This window comes from Typopeltis vanoorti, chromosome 23, assembly GCF_054136105.1.
Source record: "Typopeltis vanoorti isolate ZY-2024b chromosome 23, IOZ_Tvanoo_1.0, whole genome shotgun sequence".
NCBI lineage: Eukaryota > Metazoa > Arthropoda > Arachnida > Uropygi > Thelyphonidae > Typopeltis > Typopeltis vanoorti.
This window is the reverse complement of record NC_143571.1, coordinates 46,331,452-46,351,795: the sequence shown is the minus strand read 5'-3', so window position 1 is coordinate 46,351,795 and position 20,344 is coordinate 46,331,452. Positions and strand designations below refer to the sequence as shown.

The window sequence follows — 20,344 nt, the reverse complement described above, 5'->3', positions numbered from 1 at the left end:
TTCCTGCCATCTTGGCATCAAATTCCTATTTTGCTAATTTACTCCCACCTTCTGTTTAAGTGATCATACCACCTTAGATTAGTTCTGCTCACACATTCTTAAATACTACCAATCAAGTCCCGTTCTAATATCTTAATTTTTAATTTGATTCTGCCATTGATGCCATCTCTAAGAAATCTCATATCTCTGATATTCTGTTACTTCTAACCCAGCTGTCAGATCCATAAGTTAAAACTGGATTAAACAATGTCTTGTATATTCTTATACAAGTCCTGAATAAATATGAAATATTTATTCAGGACTTCGTATACCAGCTTCGGTATACGAAATTTCCATATTTAATTTGCAATCTTTACCTAAAATTTGCATTTCACCTAAATAGCTGAAATGTTTTATAGTCCTGTAGATTCTGCATTCTGAATGCAGTTGAAAATTTCTATGTTTACTATTTTCTAAGTTTGTCTTTTTTATATACACCACTTTTTTTTTTTTTTTATTTATTTGTAACTTTATTTATAATTTTTTAATATGGTTCCCACCCAGAAAAGATATTAGTAAGCCTATAGTAGATAACTGTAGGTAGGCTAAGGATTTTGTTTTCCATTTTTTTAAATCAATTTTATATATATTTTTTGTAATTTTTTATTTATCTTTTTACATAGTCTAGAAACCTTGCTCTGAAGACCAATTTCCGGAGGCCTCCAATAAGCATGGAGGTGGTCTCACACTGGTCAATGAATTTATCTCCCGCCTAAAGACAATCATAAACATTCATGTCCACAGCAAGATCCAAACCCACAATCTGTTAGTTGTAGAGGAAGTATACCAACCGCTTGGCGAACCAGGCCAGTTTATTCCACACTGAAGATTCAGAGAAACTAAATATCTTTATTTAAACAGCATAATCTTATTAAAATATCCTTAAGTGCTAACCTGTGGTTTCTTATTTAAATGGCTTTCCCACAGTTGTCCCAACATCAAAATATGTATTTACATTGATATTTCTTAATATTCTTCAAAACTACACACTACAATTCATCTACCTCCATACTCATATCAACCCATATCACATCAGCCACTGTATTATCTCTATACCTTGACAGGACCCACCTAGTAATTCAATACTTGTTCTGCTTACATCAGGGGTCTTCAACCTTTCAAACAGTGCAAACTGCATTAAAAATTTCAATGAAGCCCGCCAGCCACTAGACTATACTGCGGTATTTAGAATTGTAAGATGCTTTCCAGATTCACAAGGACGCTGTGCATTTGATACTTTACATAAATTCCTATAAAAATAAACAAACTCAGCTTTAAGAGCGTAGATAGGAGTCGGGTTCATAATAAGTAAATACAGGAATACCTTGTATAGCGCGGTTAATTGGTTCCAAGAAGCGTCTGCGCTATGCAAAACCGCATTGTTCGAGGTCTATTTATAAAGGTTTTCAATTTAATTTGTTTATTATAAAAATTTAGGATAATAAAAATGTTTAAAAATGAAAAAACAATGTTATTTTTTATTAACTAAATAACAAATAAAATCCTTTTAAACTGATATAAAAGTTGTAGAAAACAAAAAAATATTGCTTCAATTTTAGCATACAGTAATTTACTTTTTACTAAAGTAGTCTTTTAGTGTTCGTTGAACCATCCTTGTCTTCTTTGTCTCTTCAAGTACTAGATCTCTGTAGTATCTGATGGCATTATTGAGACTTTGTCTCACTTTGATGCTTCTTTCCAAATTCGGGTCGGCATTTATGAGAAAGTCGGAAGCTTCGTCGACTTTTCTCACAAAAGTTGAAAGACCAGCAAAGGAAAATTCTTCGACCATGACATCAGTGGGGTCATCTTCGTCTTCTTCTGCTTCATAGGCTCGTTGTTGTTCCAACTCCAAAAGGGTTTCATCATCCAGATCATTTGAATGAGAATCAATACATTCGTTCACATTGTTACAATCTAAACTTGTAAAACCAAGATCTTTTCCCATCTGCACAATTTCTGTTGAGATTTCCTCGTTCTGTGTTGCAAAGGTAACAAAGTCCTTTGAACAATGCAGAAAGATATTATGACATATGGCTCTCATGTTGCTTTGAGTCACCTCTTGCCAAGATTCATAAATATTTTGAATGGCATCTTTTATGCTAAATTTCTTCCAAAATTCACTCTTCTTCTGCTGCAACTTTAATAGCTTGAGCAAAAGTTCGTCTTAAATAGTAAGCCTTGAAATTGGAGATAACGCCTTGATCCATTGACTGCAGAATTGATGTTGTGTTTGGAGGGAAAAAATGAATCTTGACATTTTCATCCAAGTCAGTCAATAGAGTTGGATGGCCTGGCGCATTGTCTAATAAAAGCAAAATTTTGAAAGGAATATCATTCTCTTTACAACAGCTTTTAACTTCAGGCTATTGTAAAGAGAATGATATTCCTTTACAATAGCAAAAACAAGTTTTAAACTAGTCTTTGAAAATTGAACGAATCACCCACGCATTTTTATTCGAATGCCAATGAACAGGTAAATTGTTCTTTGTAAAGCCCTTCAGAGCTCTTGGGTTTTCTGCTCTGTACACTAACAGGGGCTTCAATTTTAAATCACCTGATGCATTACCTCCTAGTAAAAGTGTCAATCGATCTTTTGACACTTTATACCCAGCTTGTGTTTTTTTCCTTCTCTGCTAGAAATGTGCGCGATGGCATTCTCGTCAGCGTTAAAAATTTGATTATCTGTGTAGCCGTCCTTCTCAATAAGCTCCTTCAATTCATTGGGAAATAATTCTGCAGTTTTAGTGTCAGCATTTGCGCTTTCACCTTGGATTCTTACGTTATGGAGTCCCATATGCTTTTTGAAACTGTAGAACCACCCGCGACTTGCTATAAAAGTTTCACTGGTTGTACCTCCTTCAATTTAGCTTTCATTTTCTTCTATTTTGTCATATAGACTTGTTGCTTTTGCCTGGATTATCATTTGACTCAAAGTAATATTTTTCTGATTACAATCTTCAATCCAAATTATTAGAAGGCGTTCCATATTTTCCATTGTAGAAGATCGATTTCTCATGATCACTTTTGACATATAAGAAGCGGTGCTCATTCCATGTTGTTTAATCTTTTCTTTGCTCTGAATAATTGTACATACAGATGACTCATTCATTGAATTCTCATGTGCTATTTTAGCAAACGAAGTGCCATTTCATGACATTTTATAATTTCAAGTTTCTTCTCTAATGTCAACCACTTGCATTTTTTTGTTACTCCAACAGTGTCTTCTTTGTTTTGTCTCTTTTCACTCATACTTAAATAATAAAAAAATATTAAATACTAATATTAACATAAATAATGAAATACCGCGGGGAAAGAACGTGTCTACGTGAGAACCAATCGAATAACTACTGCATAAACGTAGCTCTCGACCATCACTTGCGCCGCCTGGGAGTTGCAGGTCAGTGTTGACAATGTTAGTGTAATAATGATGTGTAATAATAAAAACCGTGTTAGCCCAAAACCCGCATTGTTCAAAACCGCACTATGCAAGCTATTCCTGTACAATCAATTCTTGAAAAAAATAATTTAATGAAGAAAACATTCATTTTTTACAATGTCAATGGGAAACTTGGCAATGCTTGTCCTTAGCCAGCTTGTCGATGTTGGCATCAATGTTGGAAGTCACTATGCACAGAGTATTCTTGAGATGTTGGTCCGTAATCTGAATTCTTGTCTTGGACTTCACATGCTTCCTAACAAAGGGCACATCTTCAAAGCATGCCGGCAAGATTATGGAATGCGTCCTCAGAAATTTAGTCTTTGTTGTAAAATGTAAGCAAGGGCACATTGAATAATTTTTCTCTCGAAGAAGAGCTGTTTTGGAGTTCAAGCAGCTCCATTTGCTGAGCCTGGCATTTCGGCAGCATTGACACTGAATGGCATTGAAAACAAATCTAAAGAAGACTGTTGGTTACAAAAATCACTAAATCTCTCTTTGAACTCACTTTGCAACACCGTTAATTTTGTAGCGTATTCATCATCAAGAGATGAACAGCTGGACTCGGCGAGAAGCTGAAAATGAGTTAAGTATTTTTTTGCAAGTTGTGCCTTCCAAAGTTTGAGCTTGGTCACAAAAGCTTTGATGTGATCAAACAGAGTGTGCACCAGTTGATCTTTGGATTGTAGCCATGCATTTAGGTCATTCATATGCAACGAGATGTCGGTCACAAAGGCAAAGTCTGTCATCCACTTCGGATCGTTGAATTCCGCAATCGGCTTCCCCTTGGTTTGCATGAACTGCTGTATTTCGCTCCTTAAGTCAAAGACTCTTTTAAGAATCTTCCCTCTGCTCAACCACCACACATCACTACAATAAACCACATTGCCGTGATCCGCTTCGCACTCTTGAATCAAAAACTCTTGGAATTGACGATGATTCAATCCTCTTGCCCTAATAATGTTGACAACAGTCACAATAACTTTCACGACATTCTCAAATCCAATAGTTTTTGTGCACAAATTCTCCTGGTGGATTAAACAGTGGTAATGGACGAAATCTTTTCCTTCTAGTTCCAGTTCTATCTGTAACAGCGCAACAAACCCTTCATTCTTTCCCACCATAGCAGGGGCACCATCAGTTACCACACCCCTGAGGTTGGTTAAACTGAGGTCGAAAGCCTTTTGTCGTTCCCTTCATAGGTACGAGAGCTAGCAGTTATTCTGTCATAGTGAATTGTTGATCAATGCCATGGACAAAGATAGCCAGTTGTGCTGCATCCTTCACATTTGTGCTCTCATCTAAAGCAAATGAATATGACGTAAATTCAGACTACCATTTTTTAAAGTTCCTTCAAATGTCATTGGCAAGCTCTTCGACACGTTGTGCTACAGTTATCTATACATACTCGGTTTTCTAAACACTTCCTTATTATTTGGGCACAGAATTTCCCCAGCAGCGAAGACACTCTTTCACAAACTTGCCATCCAAGAAGGATTTTGATTTTTTCAGCAATTTTTTCAGCTATTACATTACTTACTTTGATGCACACTTCGGTCTCTTCCCCCTGCTTTTAAATGTACCCTGTTGGTATTTTAAATCAATTTGGAGATGGTTCACTTTGTCCAAATGAAGCTGCCCTTGAAGGTGATCGAAATTGAATGCATGCTTTGACTCATAAGTGTCGATTTATATTGTATTCTTTTGATACTGACACTGATTCACGACAAATTAAACACACTGGCTTATCGTTGATCGACACAAAAAAGTACAAATTGGTCCACTTTTCATTGAAAACCAGACAAGGATCACTTCGGTTTACGCTTTTTACTCGTAGACACCATAGTGATGGAAGGTGAACCCAAAAAATGATCCAAAATGGCCATGTAATGGTAATTACCCACTGAATATGTCTCACACTAATGAAAAAAGTCTGGCAATATAAAACCACAATAGGCTATGGCTGACACGCCGAACTTGCATGTGCTTATACATGAATATTACACTGTTCACGACTGACTGACTGTGGATGAGATCCTCTTGTATTTATATGAAAATAATGAAGTATCGAGATGTATCTGGAAGGCACTAGACAGCTCACTCGAACGAACTACTGCTTCAGTCATCTACCTGCAACATTAGTACTAGTACTTAAGTACTGCTTTGCGCTGGTAGATGGCTGAAGAAGCATGTCTATTTAATATTTATTTTTATAGGATTTTATGTAAAGTATCAAATGCATAGCATTCCTTGTGAATCTGGAAAGCATCTTACAGTTCTAAATACCGCAGTATAGCTTAGTGGCCCGCTGGCATCACTGAAATTATTTTTTATTTATTTTTTATTTAATCACGTTTCAATGTTAAATAGTTATTTTTTCAAAATGGCTGGCAGGTCACGGCAAAGAGCTCCATGGGCCACAGGTGGCCCGCAGGCAATGCGTTGAAGACCCCTGGCTTACATCATCTCCCGATAATTCAAATTCATGAATGTTATCCTTCTACAATTGTTCTTCTTTTACTCACCACATAGCAAAAAAACTCCTGATTTCCTTTGACCCAATCATCTAATATCCTCTCATAATCAGATTTTCATTTACATACCAGTTACTCCTTCTTTCCAGAGAATGTGAATAAAACTCTCAAAGCACCCATCCATAAAAAAGGAAATAAAATTAATGTGAGAAGTACAGAAGAATTTACAAACTGGGTTTTCCAGGTAAGATTTATAAGATTTTTGCAAGTGTACTTGAGGCTAAAAAAAATAGTAGAGAAGGCAAAGTTTAGAGAAGAAAGAGATGGGCTCATGCCAAAAAGAGGTTTTCATGAATCAGATTTGATCAGATTTTCACTTTAAGGCATAGTTGAAAAATCACAAAAATATAATAAGGATCTGCATTTTTAAGTTTTGTATATCTAGAAAAGGCATATGACAAGAGAAAAGCTGTTCAAAACAGTTATATAGTGTAAATGGGACATTATAGAGAATACACAATTTATATTTAAGTTGTAAGGTAGCAGTTAGAATTGAAATTTAGGAAGATGGTTTGATATAAAGTTTCTTCATCCATAAGGATTCACATTATGAAGGAAAGTGGCATTTAAACCTGATCTCTATTCAATTGCAGCAAATATCAATGCAAAAGACTTTTCTTTGAATCTGGTTCTTCTTCTGCCTTAAAAAACTACCCAAACTTCAACAAATTTGGTCACATGAAATTGTCCCATATCTAGAAAGCTCTCATTCTCTGTACATCAATTAAACAGCCAAGAGTGCTCAATTGAGCCTACTAGAGGGTGCTATTTAGGACTTCAGGCTTACTCTCAGTAGGCATGCTTCAATCTCATTCTTTAGTGTAGGGTATACATATCATATTATATTGTGTTCCCTAATGATAACAATTTGACTTTGCGAAAATACTGGAAGTATGAACTAAATTCTTTTAGTTAATATATTAGTCTACATTGTAATTTCCTTAAAAATTACAGTTATACATAGTGTAGGTGATCAACACTTAGTATCTGCAAAAGTTCTGTTTATGCAGCTATTAAATAATTCTTATGTGGGAAGATAACTTTCATTGCCCAGTATGAAGCCACCACCTAACTAGTGAAATTCAAAGTGGCTTGAAAATAATTCTACATTTAGTCTCTAGATCACGGTTTCAGGTAAAAAAATAAAAATAAAATCTAAAAAATAATTTAAAATGCTGTAGCCCATGCACAGCAGTAATGTACTATAGGTTTAAAACTTTTGTTCATTAAAAATCTTCCTTCTGGTATAAGTCCTCAGAGTTGAATTCTCCTCATCATGATTACTCAAACTGTGTTCATTGAGCTAATTTGCTGATGCTCATCATCATATTTTGCATCAGCAGCAGCAACTACATATTTTGTAGTTGCTGCTGATCTTGCCAGCTTTTATCTTGCACCAGATAGTTTTAAATGTATTAAGTGCCTCAATTCTACCATGTTGCTTAATTCTACTCTTGCTGGCTGTAATTCTTTTGATATCATCAGCAACATCTCCAGCATCTTGTTCTTTCTATTCTTTCTGAAAATATGCTACAATCCATCCCTGTAACAATATTTTCCTATATCAATCCAAGTCTCATTAATGCCTAAAATTTTTACTCAAGTCAAGCAAACCAATGCCAAGAAAACTCCTCACCCTGTTATAGACTTCAGTATATATGCATTACAAGATCCCCTTGGTCTGATAGGTACCCTTGCATCTTTTAATGAGTGTCCCATTCAGCATTCAAATATAAAGTAATTGTGTTTATTTTATTTCTGTAATATCATAATGAATCTACTTACCTGGGACATTCCTATTGCAACAGCTTTATCTACATGCATGAGAACATATTCCTGAGTCTGACATACCCCTTCTGACCAAGCTGCACAACAGTGGTGTGCATAAGTATGACCTATTGTGAAAATGAACATACACAATTTCAGATAGTTATCATTTAAAACTTCAGAATTACATCTCTTATTGAAGCAATCCTAAAGTCAGAAATTAGGAGAAATGAGCAATTCTTCCTTCTCTGATCTTTAACAGTGACATCAAAAGAGTACTTCATGAATGCATGAAGTAATAATAGTGTTCAAATATGGTATTAATTATGCTAAAGATTAGACTATGCATTATTTTCTTATACTTAATATTTTTATAATAAAGCAGAAATATTAATGGATGTATGAATATTATTTCATGAGCACATATTCCAGATGTCATTCTACCAACAAAACTTACTAACATTTATCATGTAAATTACACACATTCAAATTATTTGAATCCCATGATTCAGTGATAAAAGCCACTTTAAACTTAAATAACACCAGTTACTCTTGGCATATTTTTCACCAAGATTAACTTGGGGGAGTCTAATTAGTTGATCTAAGTGGTTAGTGTATCTGCTTTCCAAACAATTAGATGAAGGTTCAAATCTTGCCATGGGCAAGGATGTTTGTGATGGTCTTTAGATGGGAGATGAATTTCATCAGCATGAGACCACTACACAACTTAACTGGAGACCTGGTGTGGTTTGAAAAAGTTCCATATTTGGTCTCTAGAGCAAAAAAATAAAAAATAATAATAATAGGGGAAAAAAAATCCTTAGCTCACCCACAGTACTAATGTACTATAGGTTTACAAACTTTTTGAGGGGTGGGAGTCACAAAACTTGCCATCTCATTTCAATTCAATAAAGTACACCCTTTGTAACTGGCAGGTGTTTACAGCATACTATGCTCATGTGACCTCAAATATTATGGTCAGACTGGTTGTTTTGCTGAGGTTAAATGTGAAGAACACAATGCATTACTGCCTTCATAAACTTGGTAAATAGGCTAGAAGATCATGGCATTAACAGAGATCACCAAATTAAATGCATCATACGATCCTTTCACATTGCAGTCCTTATAAATTTCAATAACACTAACTGTCTATTTCTTCCTTTGGGAAGCAGTTATCAGAAAGACATATATATGGTAGATTTAATTAATTTTCTAATAATGTAATTAAATATTTATTAAGGAGATGTCACTTCCATCAAAATGTGAATTTTTTTTTTAATATATGAAAACTTCTATATTTTCTTTAGCAACATATATGTGTCTATCATGTTTCCTTTTTTTCACATATCTGCTAAAATTATAACCAATTATTATTGGTCAATCATTAGCATCACAACATGCTAATAAAACAAAACCTCTGATTTTGAAGTTTCAGACATATCTATAACAATTTAACAAAATGTCATATGTCATCATAGTTTGTGAGGCTCCCTATAAAAAAGGGGAGCCTAACTCACTCACTCTTTCTCTCTCTCTCTCTCTCTCTGTGTGCGTAAGAGTGAAGATTTATTTATCATATTTAAAAAAATTTTTAATGACTAGAACCAAGGTTTCAATAAAATAAAATAAAAAAACTTTAATTACACTGCTAGTTTCATCTAAACCAAGACTTCATCAGGTGTGAGATAAACATATAAATACCAGTAACTAATCTAAAGGAATTGGTTTTTTAAAACCTAGAGTAACTTATCTAACACTGAAAAGAATAATGGTTAGAGTTTAAATAGAAGAATGAACTCCTTTCTTTTAAGCTTACATGGTGATCCGAATGCATTTTTGAAAATTATGGAGACCTACTGTGTTTGAATAAAAATTTTCATTTAATATAACTAAAATCTACATTCGACATTTCAACCTTTATGTCAAGGTCATCTTCTGGAGCATACAACTATACACAGAGAACAAGCTACACTACAATCAAACTGGTTTGTTAAAGACATGACCCTTAAAGACACTGAGGGTCAGTGTCTTTAACAAACCAGTTTGATTGTAGTGTAGCTTGTTCTCTGTGTATAGTTGTATGCTCCAGAAGATGACCTTGACATAAAGGTCAAAACATCGAATGTAGATTTTAGTTATATTAAACTAAAGTTTTTATTCAAACACGGTAGTTGTCTCCATAATTTTCAAAAATGCAATGAACTCTGACTGTATCGTTATGTACATGTGCACGTATAAGGTCTCGAGAGCTGTTATTAATAAAGCTGTTATTATCATTTGAGTTTGCTGAAAATAACACATGACTGGACAAGGCACTGACCTGAGTTCTGTTGTAGGTAATGTCTCTCTGGTGCTCCTCTAAACGGAGTTCAATAGATTTCTCCGTTTGTCCGAAGTATGGCTCACCACAGTCGCAAAGAATCTTATAAACACCAGGATATTTAAGATTATTGTGTTTAGTTTTAGTACGACTTAAGATGGAACGAAGTTTAGGTAGGGTTATAAAGAACGTCTTGATATTAAATTGGCAAGACGTTCTTAACAACCCTACCTAAACTTCGTCAATATTCTAGAAAACCAATACAACTCAAAAATGTAATAATTGAGATTTCGAAGTAATATATAGTAAATGGTATATCTTTTTATGTGGAAACATTACATAACTGTATTTTGAGTAAAACTTAAAAAAAAAAACTTACATAACATGTAAAGTTAAATAATTTTTATAAGAACAGACACAACTCAAAAATTTTTTGAATTGTTGAAAAAATTTTTTCTGGGATCACAAAAGTTTTGTGAATGTCTTTATGTGGGACATAAATTTCATGACTTGGTGTAAAACCACTGCCCTGTGGTTTTACACCAAGGAAGAAGTTACATGTTTCATCTCTAGAGCAAGATTTTAGAAATTTTGCCCATATACGAGGGTGGTGTGAAAAGTTCTCGGCCTCAACCATAGATAGCAACACTATTGGCACAATTTTTTCTCTAAGTTGGTATATCTGTCATAAGCATCCATGTGAAATTGCAAGTCATTCTATCAAGTAGTTTGTTTTATACAGCTCTCTGAAGCAAAAGTGTTGTTTGTATTCCTTGAAATGGATAAAAATGAGTATTCATTCAAATAAAATTGAAAATTCATTCGAAGTCCATAAAAGTTTATGGACTGGAGCATCGCTGGAATAAATGTATTAGTCTTAGAAAGATTACGTTGAAAAATAAAAATAATTTTGAAATTATAAATTGGTTTTTTCATTGTTAGAGAACGTTGCAGAAACCCTCGTGTATATGTATGTATGTATGTATATATATATATATATATATATATATATATCACATCTGGATGGGTGTTTAAGTGTGCAGAAATAAAACGAACAGTTTGCAGAATAAATATTCTTAAATATGATGCCCTTTCTCTCTATACCTAATAGTTTTGTAAATATTAATATTCCATCAGCAGAACCTGCAGTATTTAAGTAATAAAAAATATTTACAACTTTTTAAGACGAAACAGAAATTAGGCAACTCACCGATCAATAATATATTACTTTCATTGCATAAGAATAAACATATTATGAAAATCTAAACAAATAACACATAAATCCATAAAAACTTAGATTTTGTGAAATTCATTGGAAGTTTTTTTCACTTGGTTAGACTATAATCAATTTAGTTTAATCCTTTATCCAACTGAGGCAACTCAGTCCTGAAGATACTTCAGGCGCAAACTTTGTTTGCTTACACTTGGATAAAGGATTAAACTAAATTGATTATAGTCTAACCAAGTGAAAAACCTTCAAACATCTTTCTCTAAATCCAGAGTATTTTAATAATAAGGTGGTACACCTTTTGGCAGCTCATTTAGGTAAATATGACTTCTCCATTGCTTCTGCCTTAGTATTGCCACTTCTGGGTCTGGCTCCCACTGATGAGACCTCAATAAAGGTCGAAACCGGTCTGGCCCTTCCCTTATTGCATAGTATTATATATGTCTGCAAGGAGATGTGCTTTGCATTATGGGAAATACTGAGATAAGGAGTGATGAGAGCTTGGTCCAACTTTACCACGAGTTGCCTCAGTCATGAAGATACTTCAGGCGCAAACTTTGTTTGCTTACACTTGGATAAAGGATTAAACTAAATTTATTATTTGTGAAATTTATCTTGCACTGCATTTACATCAGTATTGATGCAATATCATTTCAATTTTCTAGCGAACAATGCTTTCAGCGAATTTTTTCCGTGATGAATTTTCCTGTAATGAATTTTCCCTTCAATAAATTTTCCACTTGACGAATTGTCCGTAAACTGTAGTCCACTGCCTGTGACCTTTGCATGATTGCACACGACATGCATTGATGGGAGTGATCAAAGGCTTGTGTAAGGCAATCTGACCATGATATCCAACTCTGTGTAGTTCCTGGCACAGTGTTGACTTGACTGCCATGCTGCCTTAAACTTAGAGACTGTTCCTTGACTAACATGTGCAATTTTAGCTGTTCTGGTCACAGATGCACCTTTCAAAGTCACTGAGATCCTCTCTTGATCTTGATTCAATTCTAACATGCAAGAGGTGGCAGGCTTCCATTTGCCTTTATACACACGCACCCCTGGGAGAACATTTGCATATCAACTGCATCTGTGTTTGGTGCATCGTAGATGTTGCATTGCAACTACAAATAATGTGATCCAATAGCTCAGTGTTTCCATTTTTTGTCCAGTACCTGTACATGGTGAAGTTGTCTGCAAGGATAGAAAATAAGAACACATGATGGACACAAGAAGTTAAAACTGTTCTGGAAAAGAACAAAGCATACCAAAAGTTCCTAGCAGATGAACCTAAAAGAATACAGAGAAAAATGTAAGAGAACTAAGCTATGTGTAAAAATAGCTAAACAAAAGCCATTGAAAAACTTTTGTAAGAGCATGGAAAATCAATATCAGGAAAGTGGCAAAATGTTCTGGAGGCTATTGAAGAAGCTTAGAAATAAGGAACGAGTACTGTAAAAGGAATCAAAGATGACAACAGTGACATGAAAACTAAAGATAAGGATATCTTAGATGTCTAGAGTAATTACTTTAAAAGACTTAAATGAACCGAGCAGTGACAGAACTGTACTAGAAAATTTAAGAAGAATGCAAAGAGGAGTACATATCAATACTCAATACTTGAAGTAGAAAAAGCCATCAAAAACTTGAAAAGTGGAAAGGCAGCTGGAGCAGATGACATTCAACCAGAGATGCTGAAGTATGGAGGTATAAAAGTTTTACAGTGGCTACACTGCATAATTCAGAGGGACAACAGAAGGTTGAATTCCCAATGACTAGAGCAGAGCTCTCATAGCACTCATCTATATATATATAAAAATAAAAATAAAATAAAATAAAATAAAAAAAGGGGGAATAAAACTGAATATGAAAATTACACAGGAATTTCTCTATTAAGTGTTCCAGGTAAGAGTTATGCAAGCTTACTTGAAAAGAGATTGAGAAAGATTGTGGAAGAAAAACTTGGAAAATAACAAGATGTTTCAGGCCAAATAGATTAGATTTTCACTTTAAGACAAATAGGATTTGTATCTAAGTTTTGTAGACCTGGAAAAGGCATACAAGGTGCCCAGAGAAAAGCTTTTCAAAACACTACAATCATATGGGGTGAATGGAACATTATACAGAGCAATACATAGTCTATATTTAAGTTGTCAGTCAACAGTTAGAATTGAAGAAAATTCAGGAAGATAGTTTGAATAAAATCAGGGATAAGACAAGGATGCACAGTATGAAAGAAAGTGGCATTAGGCTTGACATTAAAATTAGAGATGTCAAACTTAGCTCTTTATTTATACAGATGATGTTGTACACCTAAACACATTTAGTGCAAGTCTCTAGGATTCTTTATTAAAAATTATGGAAATAACTACCGTGTTAGAGTAAAACTTCTCATCTCATCTCATAAAACTATGGTTTAATATAAACCAAAATAATCACTTGAAGTTTTTTCGATTTTCATATCGGGGTCATTATCAGGAGTATACACAATACAATGAAACAAGCTACATGGTATGCTTAAGTTACAGTAATTTGGTCAATCGTTAAAACTATTGGCCTGACCTCTGGCAGGAAAAAACTTACTACATCAAAGCTAGAGTCCTGCTATTATTATTATTTATTTGATTACAAATCATTAAGAAATATCTTAAACTAGAGAGCAACAAGTTCTCACATAATTACTCATGTAAATTAGAACAAACCAGTATGAATGGTCACCAATAAAAACTGAAATTATTGCTTAGAGTTCTAAAATAAAGGTTTGCTGGAAAACTTAAAGAATTTAAGTAGGCTGAATGTGTGCTATCCAAATTCTTGGGATTCTTATTCCACCATTATTGTTAAGATTAGGATGGTTGATCAAAATTTCCAGGCTTCTTTAAATTTGCATGATGGTACTTTTGCAATCAATTTGATGTAAGGTGTTAAAAGCATAATCTGAGATGCCTGCTTTACCAAAATTATTAAATTTCCTTTTTTTTTTGTACATCCAGTTTCACCAATATGAGGTAAGTTACAGGTGAAATGGATATGGTATACTCCAGGGTGGACCAATGGGGAAAGAGGATCCTTAGAGAAGTTGAATACGTTTTTTAATTTTATAGGTGGTTTAAAACTAGAATTACGATTATAGTGATGGAGAATTCTATTTATTTTATCTGATAACCCTTTAATGTATGGGATAGCTATGGTTTTACTGTAATCTATATTATTTGCATTTTTTGATGAAGTTTTAATGAAGAACTTCATTGATGGTATTTTTGCTATAGTCATTATTTATAAATGTATTCTAAAAATTTGTAATTCTTGTTTAAGAGTTTGTTCAATAGAGAAAACTGTTGTAGCTCTGTTTTTGAGGGTGCTAATGACTCCAAGTTTTTGTGAAGGGTGGTGATAAGATTTAGCAAGTATATATTGGTCAGTATATGTAGGCTTGCAGTAGACAGTGAAAGACAGACTGCCCTGAGGGAAGATGTGTGACCTGTGTATCCAGGAAAGGAAGTGAGTTCTGATTTTCAATTTCAAATGTCAAGTGATTATTTTGGTTTATATTAAATAGTTTATAATTTTTAATAATGAATGCTGGTCACCATGTAACCATGAAAGAAAGGATTCTCTAACTAAATTGAATAACAACTGTAAAAATTTGGCATGAAAATCAGCAATAAAAAAAGACCAGGACTATGAAAATAGGCAGGAACATAGAAAACTTCAGCTGCATTCTGAATGGAAATCCTATAAGAACAAGTAAAATATTTCAGCTATTTAAGCACAAGTTTTAGTGAAAATGGCAGGTTAAATCTGGAAAGAGACAACAGAATAAACAAGGCTAGTATGGAGGGTAGCCAGCTGAATAAATTTATATGGAATAAGAGAGAAATTAGCCAAAACGCCAAACTAGTGGTATACATGACAGTGTTCAAACCGGTTTTAAGTTATGGATCTGAGAGTGGGTAAGAAATAAAGCACTTGATCAAAGACAGACCACAGATATGAGGGTTCTGGGAAAAATTAGAAGAGTGAATCATTGGCAGAATCATATTAAAAATGAAGATATTAGAAAGGAACTTGACATTGTTCACATTCAAGAATGTGTCAGCAGAGCTAACCTAAAGTGGTATTGGTCACTTAAATAGAATGGGTGAGGAAATGGTACAAAACAGATGCTTGACGCCAAGATGGCAGCAAAAAGACCCAGAGGAAGACCAAAGTCTAGTTGGATTTCCCCCCCACACACACACACACCAATATTATATTTTGTATATTTTCATAAAATTTGTCTATTTCTAGCTTCCCTTCCTGTTGACTATACACACTAACAATATTTAATATTTTTTACATTTCCCTTAATTTTTATTGCTTCAGCCTTCTGATACAAAAACATACTTCTGAACCTCAAGCATGAAACTGAATTCTTATGTACTTGTAAAATGATCAAAATAAACAATGAGATAGAGAATCTGATTAAATATTTGGTTTAAAGTCATTTGTTATCAAATACAATCAGCAGATTAAGCACTTATTTGTTTCGTACCCTTAAGGGCCAATAACTTTTTCATAGTGGCAGACAGAGAAAGAATTACAAATCAACAAATTAAAATTTAGATGAATTGTCATAATCGCATGATATTATTATTATTATACAGGCATCTCCATGGAGTCCAAAGACTCATCATGGGAGACCCAATCTATCATACCTCTCCTTGAACCCATTAACAGAAAAAGCACTCACAACACACTCTGGCAACCCATTCCACTCATTTACCACTCTCCAAGCAAAAAATCTAGTCTTCACACCTCTACTGACAACACCTTTATTCTACTTCCATGGAGGATCCCTTGTCTGGTCCCTCTAGCCAAATAGCTAAAGGGACCAGACAAGAGGGTCTGCTATCCTATAAAATCCTTTAAGTAACTTAAATGTTTCTATCATATCCCCTCTTTTTCTCCTATCAACCAACTTCTGAAATCCATACACCTTCAATCTATCCTCATAGGGCACATTCCACAGGTCACTCACCATCTTGGTCACTTGCCTCTGAATCCTCTTCACTGCTTCCGCATCCCCCAAGAAACTCTGTAATCCAGATGTGGACATGTCAAGGCCTTGTAGGAAGGCCAAAGTCTATGCGGATTTCCCCCCACACACACACCAATATTATATTTGTATATTTTCATAAAATTTGTCTATTTCTAGCTACCCTTCCTGTTGACTATACACACTAACAATATTTAATATTTTTTTACATTTCCCTTTAAAGAGGAATAACAACTTTCTTATTTCTACTTGATAATGTGTTCTTCAACAGCCAAGTAATCTTATCGGCTACCTTAGCAATTTGCTCTCTAAACTTTAACTCTCTGACTACCACAACCCCTAAATCTCTAGCTTCATCTATTTCACGTAGTACAGTACCATCAATGTAATAAATGGCTTGTAATCCATTTATTCCAAAGTCCATAACATTATATTTCTCAACATTAAACTGACATCCACTATCTTTTGCTCATATTGACAGCCTATTAAATCGTCCTGCAAATTCTCCACATCGGCTTGATTAACTATCATCATCATCATCCTCATCAAATTCCTGCCATGTACCCTCAAGGGGTGTACAGGATATGACAGTACTACATGAAAAATTACATCATTACTAACTTCCTATCTACAATTTTCCTCCAAATCAGTCTGTTACTTGTCAAAACTCCAACATTATCAGATCTTATATTTCTATCGTCTAAGGCACTTTGTACCGTATCAATCCACCTATATCTTGGTCTTCCTCTGGGTCGTTTTCCTGCCAACATGGCAGAGAACACTTATTTTGCTAATCTTTCCTCTCCCATTCTATTTAAGTGACCATACCACCTGAGATTAGCTCTGCTAATGCATTCCTCGATGCTGACAATGTCAAGTTCTTTCCTAATATCCTCATTTTTAATATGATATTGCCATTGATGCCATCTGTTCACGCCTCTAATCTTTCTCAGGACTCTCATATCTGCGGTCTCTAGTCTTTGGTCAAGTGTTTTACTTCTGACCCAGCTCTCAGATCCATAAGTTAAAATTGGTTTGAACACTGTCTTGTATACAGCTAATTTAGTGTTCCGACTAATTTCTTTCTTATTCCATATGAATTTATTCAATTGACTTCCCGCCATACCAGCTTTGCTGATTCTGTTGTCTATTTCTATATTTAGTTTACCATCTTCAGTAAAAATTGTGCCTAAGTAGCTGAAATGTTTTACTTGTTCCACAGGTTCTCCATTCACAACACAGTTGACATTTTCAATGATTCTGCCTATTTTCATTGTCTTTGACTTTTTATTGCTGACCTTCATACCATATCTATTACAACAGCTATTCAATTTAGTCAGAGAATCTTGCAGACTTGTAGCGGATTTATTTACAAGTATAACATCATCCGCATAAAGCAAAGAGCTGACATTAACATCTCCAATTTTGATATCAGGTTTAATACCACATTCCTTCATAATGTGATCCATATAGATAATGAATAACAGAGAGGATAATGTACATCCTTGTCTCACACCAGATTTAACATTAAACCATCTTCCTGTACTTCCTTCAATTCTAACTGCTGACTCACAACTCAAATAAAGACTAAGTATTGCTTGATATAATGCCCCATTGACACCATATAACTGCAGCGTATTGAATAGCTTCTCTCTTGGCACCTTGTCATATGCCTTTTCCAAATCGACAAAACTTAAATACAGATCTTTGTTATATTCCCATGCTTTCTCGACTATTTGTCGTAAAGTGAAGATCTGATCCTGACAGCCTCTATTTGGCCTGAATCCAGCTTGTTCTTCACCAAGTTTTTCTGCCACAATTCTTCTCAACCGTTTCTCAGGTATACTTGCATAGATCTTGCCAGGAACACTCAGTAGGGAAATACCTCTGTAATTCTCACATTCAGTTTTATTTCCCTTTTTATATATGGGTGCTATGAGAGCTCTACTCCAATCATCGGGAATTCGTCCCTCTGTCCAGGCTTTCTGAACTATGCAGTGCAGCCACTGTAAGACTCTTATACCACCATACTTCAGCATTTCTGGTCGAATATCATCTACTCCTGCTGCCTTTCCACATTTCAAGCCTTTGATGGCTTTTTCTACTTCAAGTATGGATATGTATTCCTGACTGCATGCCTGGTCAGTTTTTTATCACTGTGCTGTCATCACTGCTTGTTTCATTTAGCAGTTTTTCAAAGTAATTACTGCATACTTCAAGGATATCTTTTTCTCCTGTTTTCATTTCACCTTTATCATCTCTAATTCCTTTTACAGCACTCTTTCCTCCATTCCTAAGCTTCTTCAACAACCTCCAGAATATTTTGCCACCTTCTTGATATTTATTTTCTATATTCTTGCCAAAGTCCTCCCATGACTTTTGTTTAGCTAGTTCTACACACTGTTTATCTTTCTTACATTTGTCTCTGTATTCTGTAAGAGTAAAAGCTGACTTATTTGCCAGGAACTTTTGATATGCTTTCTTCTTTTCCTTCACTGCCTCTTTAACTTCCTGTGTCCACCAGGGAGTTCTGATTTTTTTATCCTTGCACACAACCTCACCACATGCCTCTCTGGCAGAATCAATCAATGTTTCCTTCAGAGTTTGCCAAGGTTTGATTCCTGTTCTCAAACTCTTTCATTTTCTTTTCAATAATATTCCTGTATTTTAGTCTACAGTTCACATCTGAGAGCTGCTCAACTTTTATTCGCTTTAAAACTTTCTTACATGTTATTCTTTTCAATATGAAATTCAATTTTATCCTGCTCAAGACTAAATAGTGATCACTTCCAATTTCAAATCCTCTGTACACTCTGGTGTCCTGCACCAGGGAGAAAACATCACTATCAACAATAACATAGTCAATGAGACTTTTCTTATTCCTAGCCTCTTCTCTACTTGTGAATTTGTGCACATTTTTATGTTGGAACATGGTGTTAGTAATAACCAGTCCATGTCCTGAGCAGAAATCCAACAGATATTTGCCATTATTATTAGCTTTGCTCTTTTCTCCAAATTTTCCAAAAATATTTTTGTATGTCTCACAATCATTTCCTACTCTGCTATTTAGATCCCCAACAAGGACCAACTTTTCTTTTTTCATTGTGTCAGTTGCTTTTTCTAAAGCCTCAAAAAATTCCTCCACTTCTACCTTAGTAGAACCTTCTGTGGGACCATAGGCACAAATAAGTCTCATTGTCCAGTTCCCCATTCTCATATTTGCCCACATTACTCTACTTGAGACTGACTGCCATTCAAGAAGATTAGCCTCGTATTTTGTGTTGAATACTATGGCTACTCCTTCTTTTCCTTGATTGTCATTGCCTGAATATAACATTTTGTATTTATTGCTCAGAAAGATCTTACCAGTTTTGGTCTTTTTTGTTTCAGTCACCCCTATTATGTCGATCTGGTACTTATCTAATTCCTCAGCTAGCTCCATTTCTTTGCCATTCAGGCTTCTTACGTTGATAGTACCGATCTTGAACTCTGGTGATGTTGAGTTGGGGTTTGTTTTCAGATTTGTTCCAGTAGCTGACTTTTCGCTGTTCGCCCTGGTTCCCTGGCAAAAACAACGGGGGCCTTGTTTAACCGGGCGACGCCCCAGCCGGCATGAAATTTTGTCATGTTGTACCATCATTTTTTATTTTGGTTTAACCAATAAGAATACAATTTGGTCGGCTAAATCCCAAATTGCCAGCCCATCCTCGTTCGTTCAGTATCAAAGTAGATATCCAACAGGGTGCACCACGAGAAGGTGAGGATTGGACATTAGGTCAGAAGCCCTGGTCGGTTCTCCGCATTCCCTTAAAGGCTATGTGGAGGTCTCCTCTCAGTTATACAGCTTTGACCCTTAAGCACCCCTTGATTAACTATTACTCTACTTAATTTCGAATCATCAGCAAATAATTGAATATTTCCTTTCTGGTTATTTTCTATATCATTTATGTATAAATTAAACAGCAATGGTTCCAGTGTT

At 34.8% G+C, this 20,344-nt stretch overlaps 1 protein-coding gene across 1 annotated transcript in view; it reads right to left on the bottom strand.

Moving 5' to 3' along the window:
• Positions 1-20,344, bottom strand: part of LOC150093819 (histone-lysine N-methyltransferase 2C-like) — a 1,065,326-nt gene that overhangs the window by 940,699 nt on the left and 104,283 nt on the right. Inside the window, exon 8 of the mRNA XM_090412524.1 lies at positions 7,798-7,907. Coding sequence (XP_090268650.1) covers positions 7,798-7,907 — 110 coding nt within the window. The remainder of the gene's footprint in view (positions 1-7,797; positions 7,908-20,344) is intronic.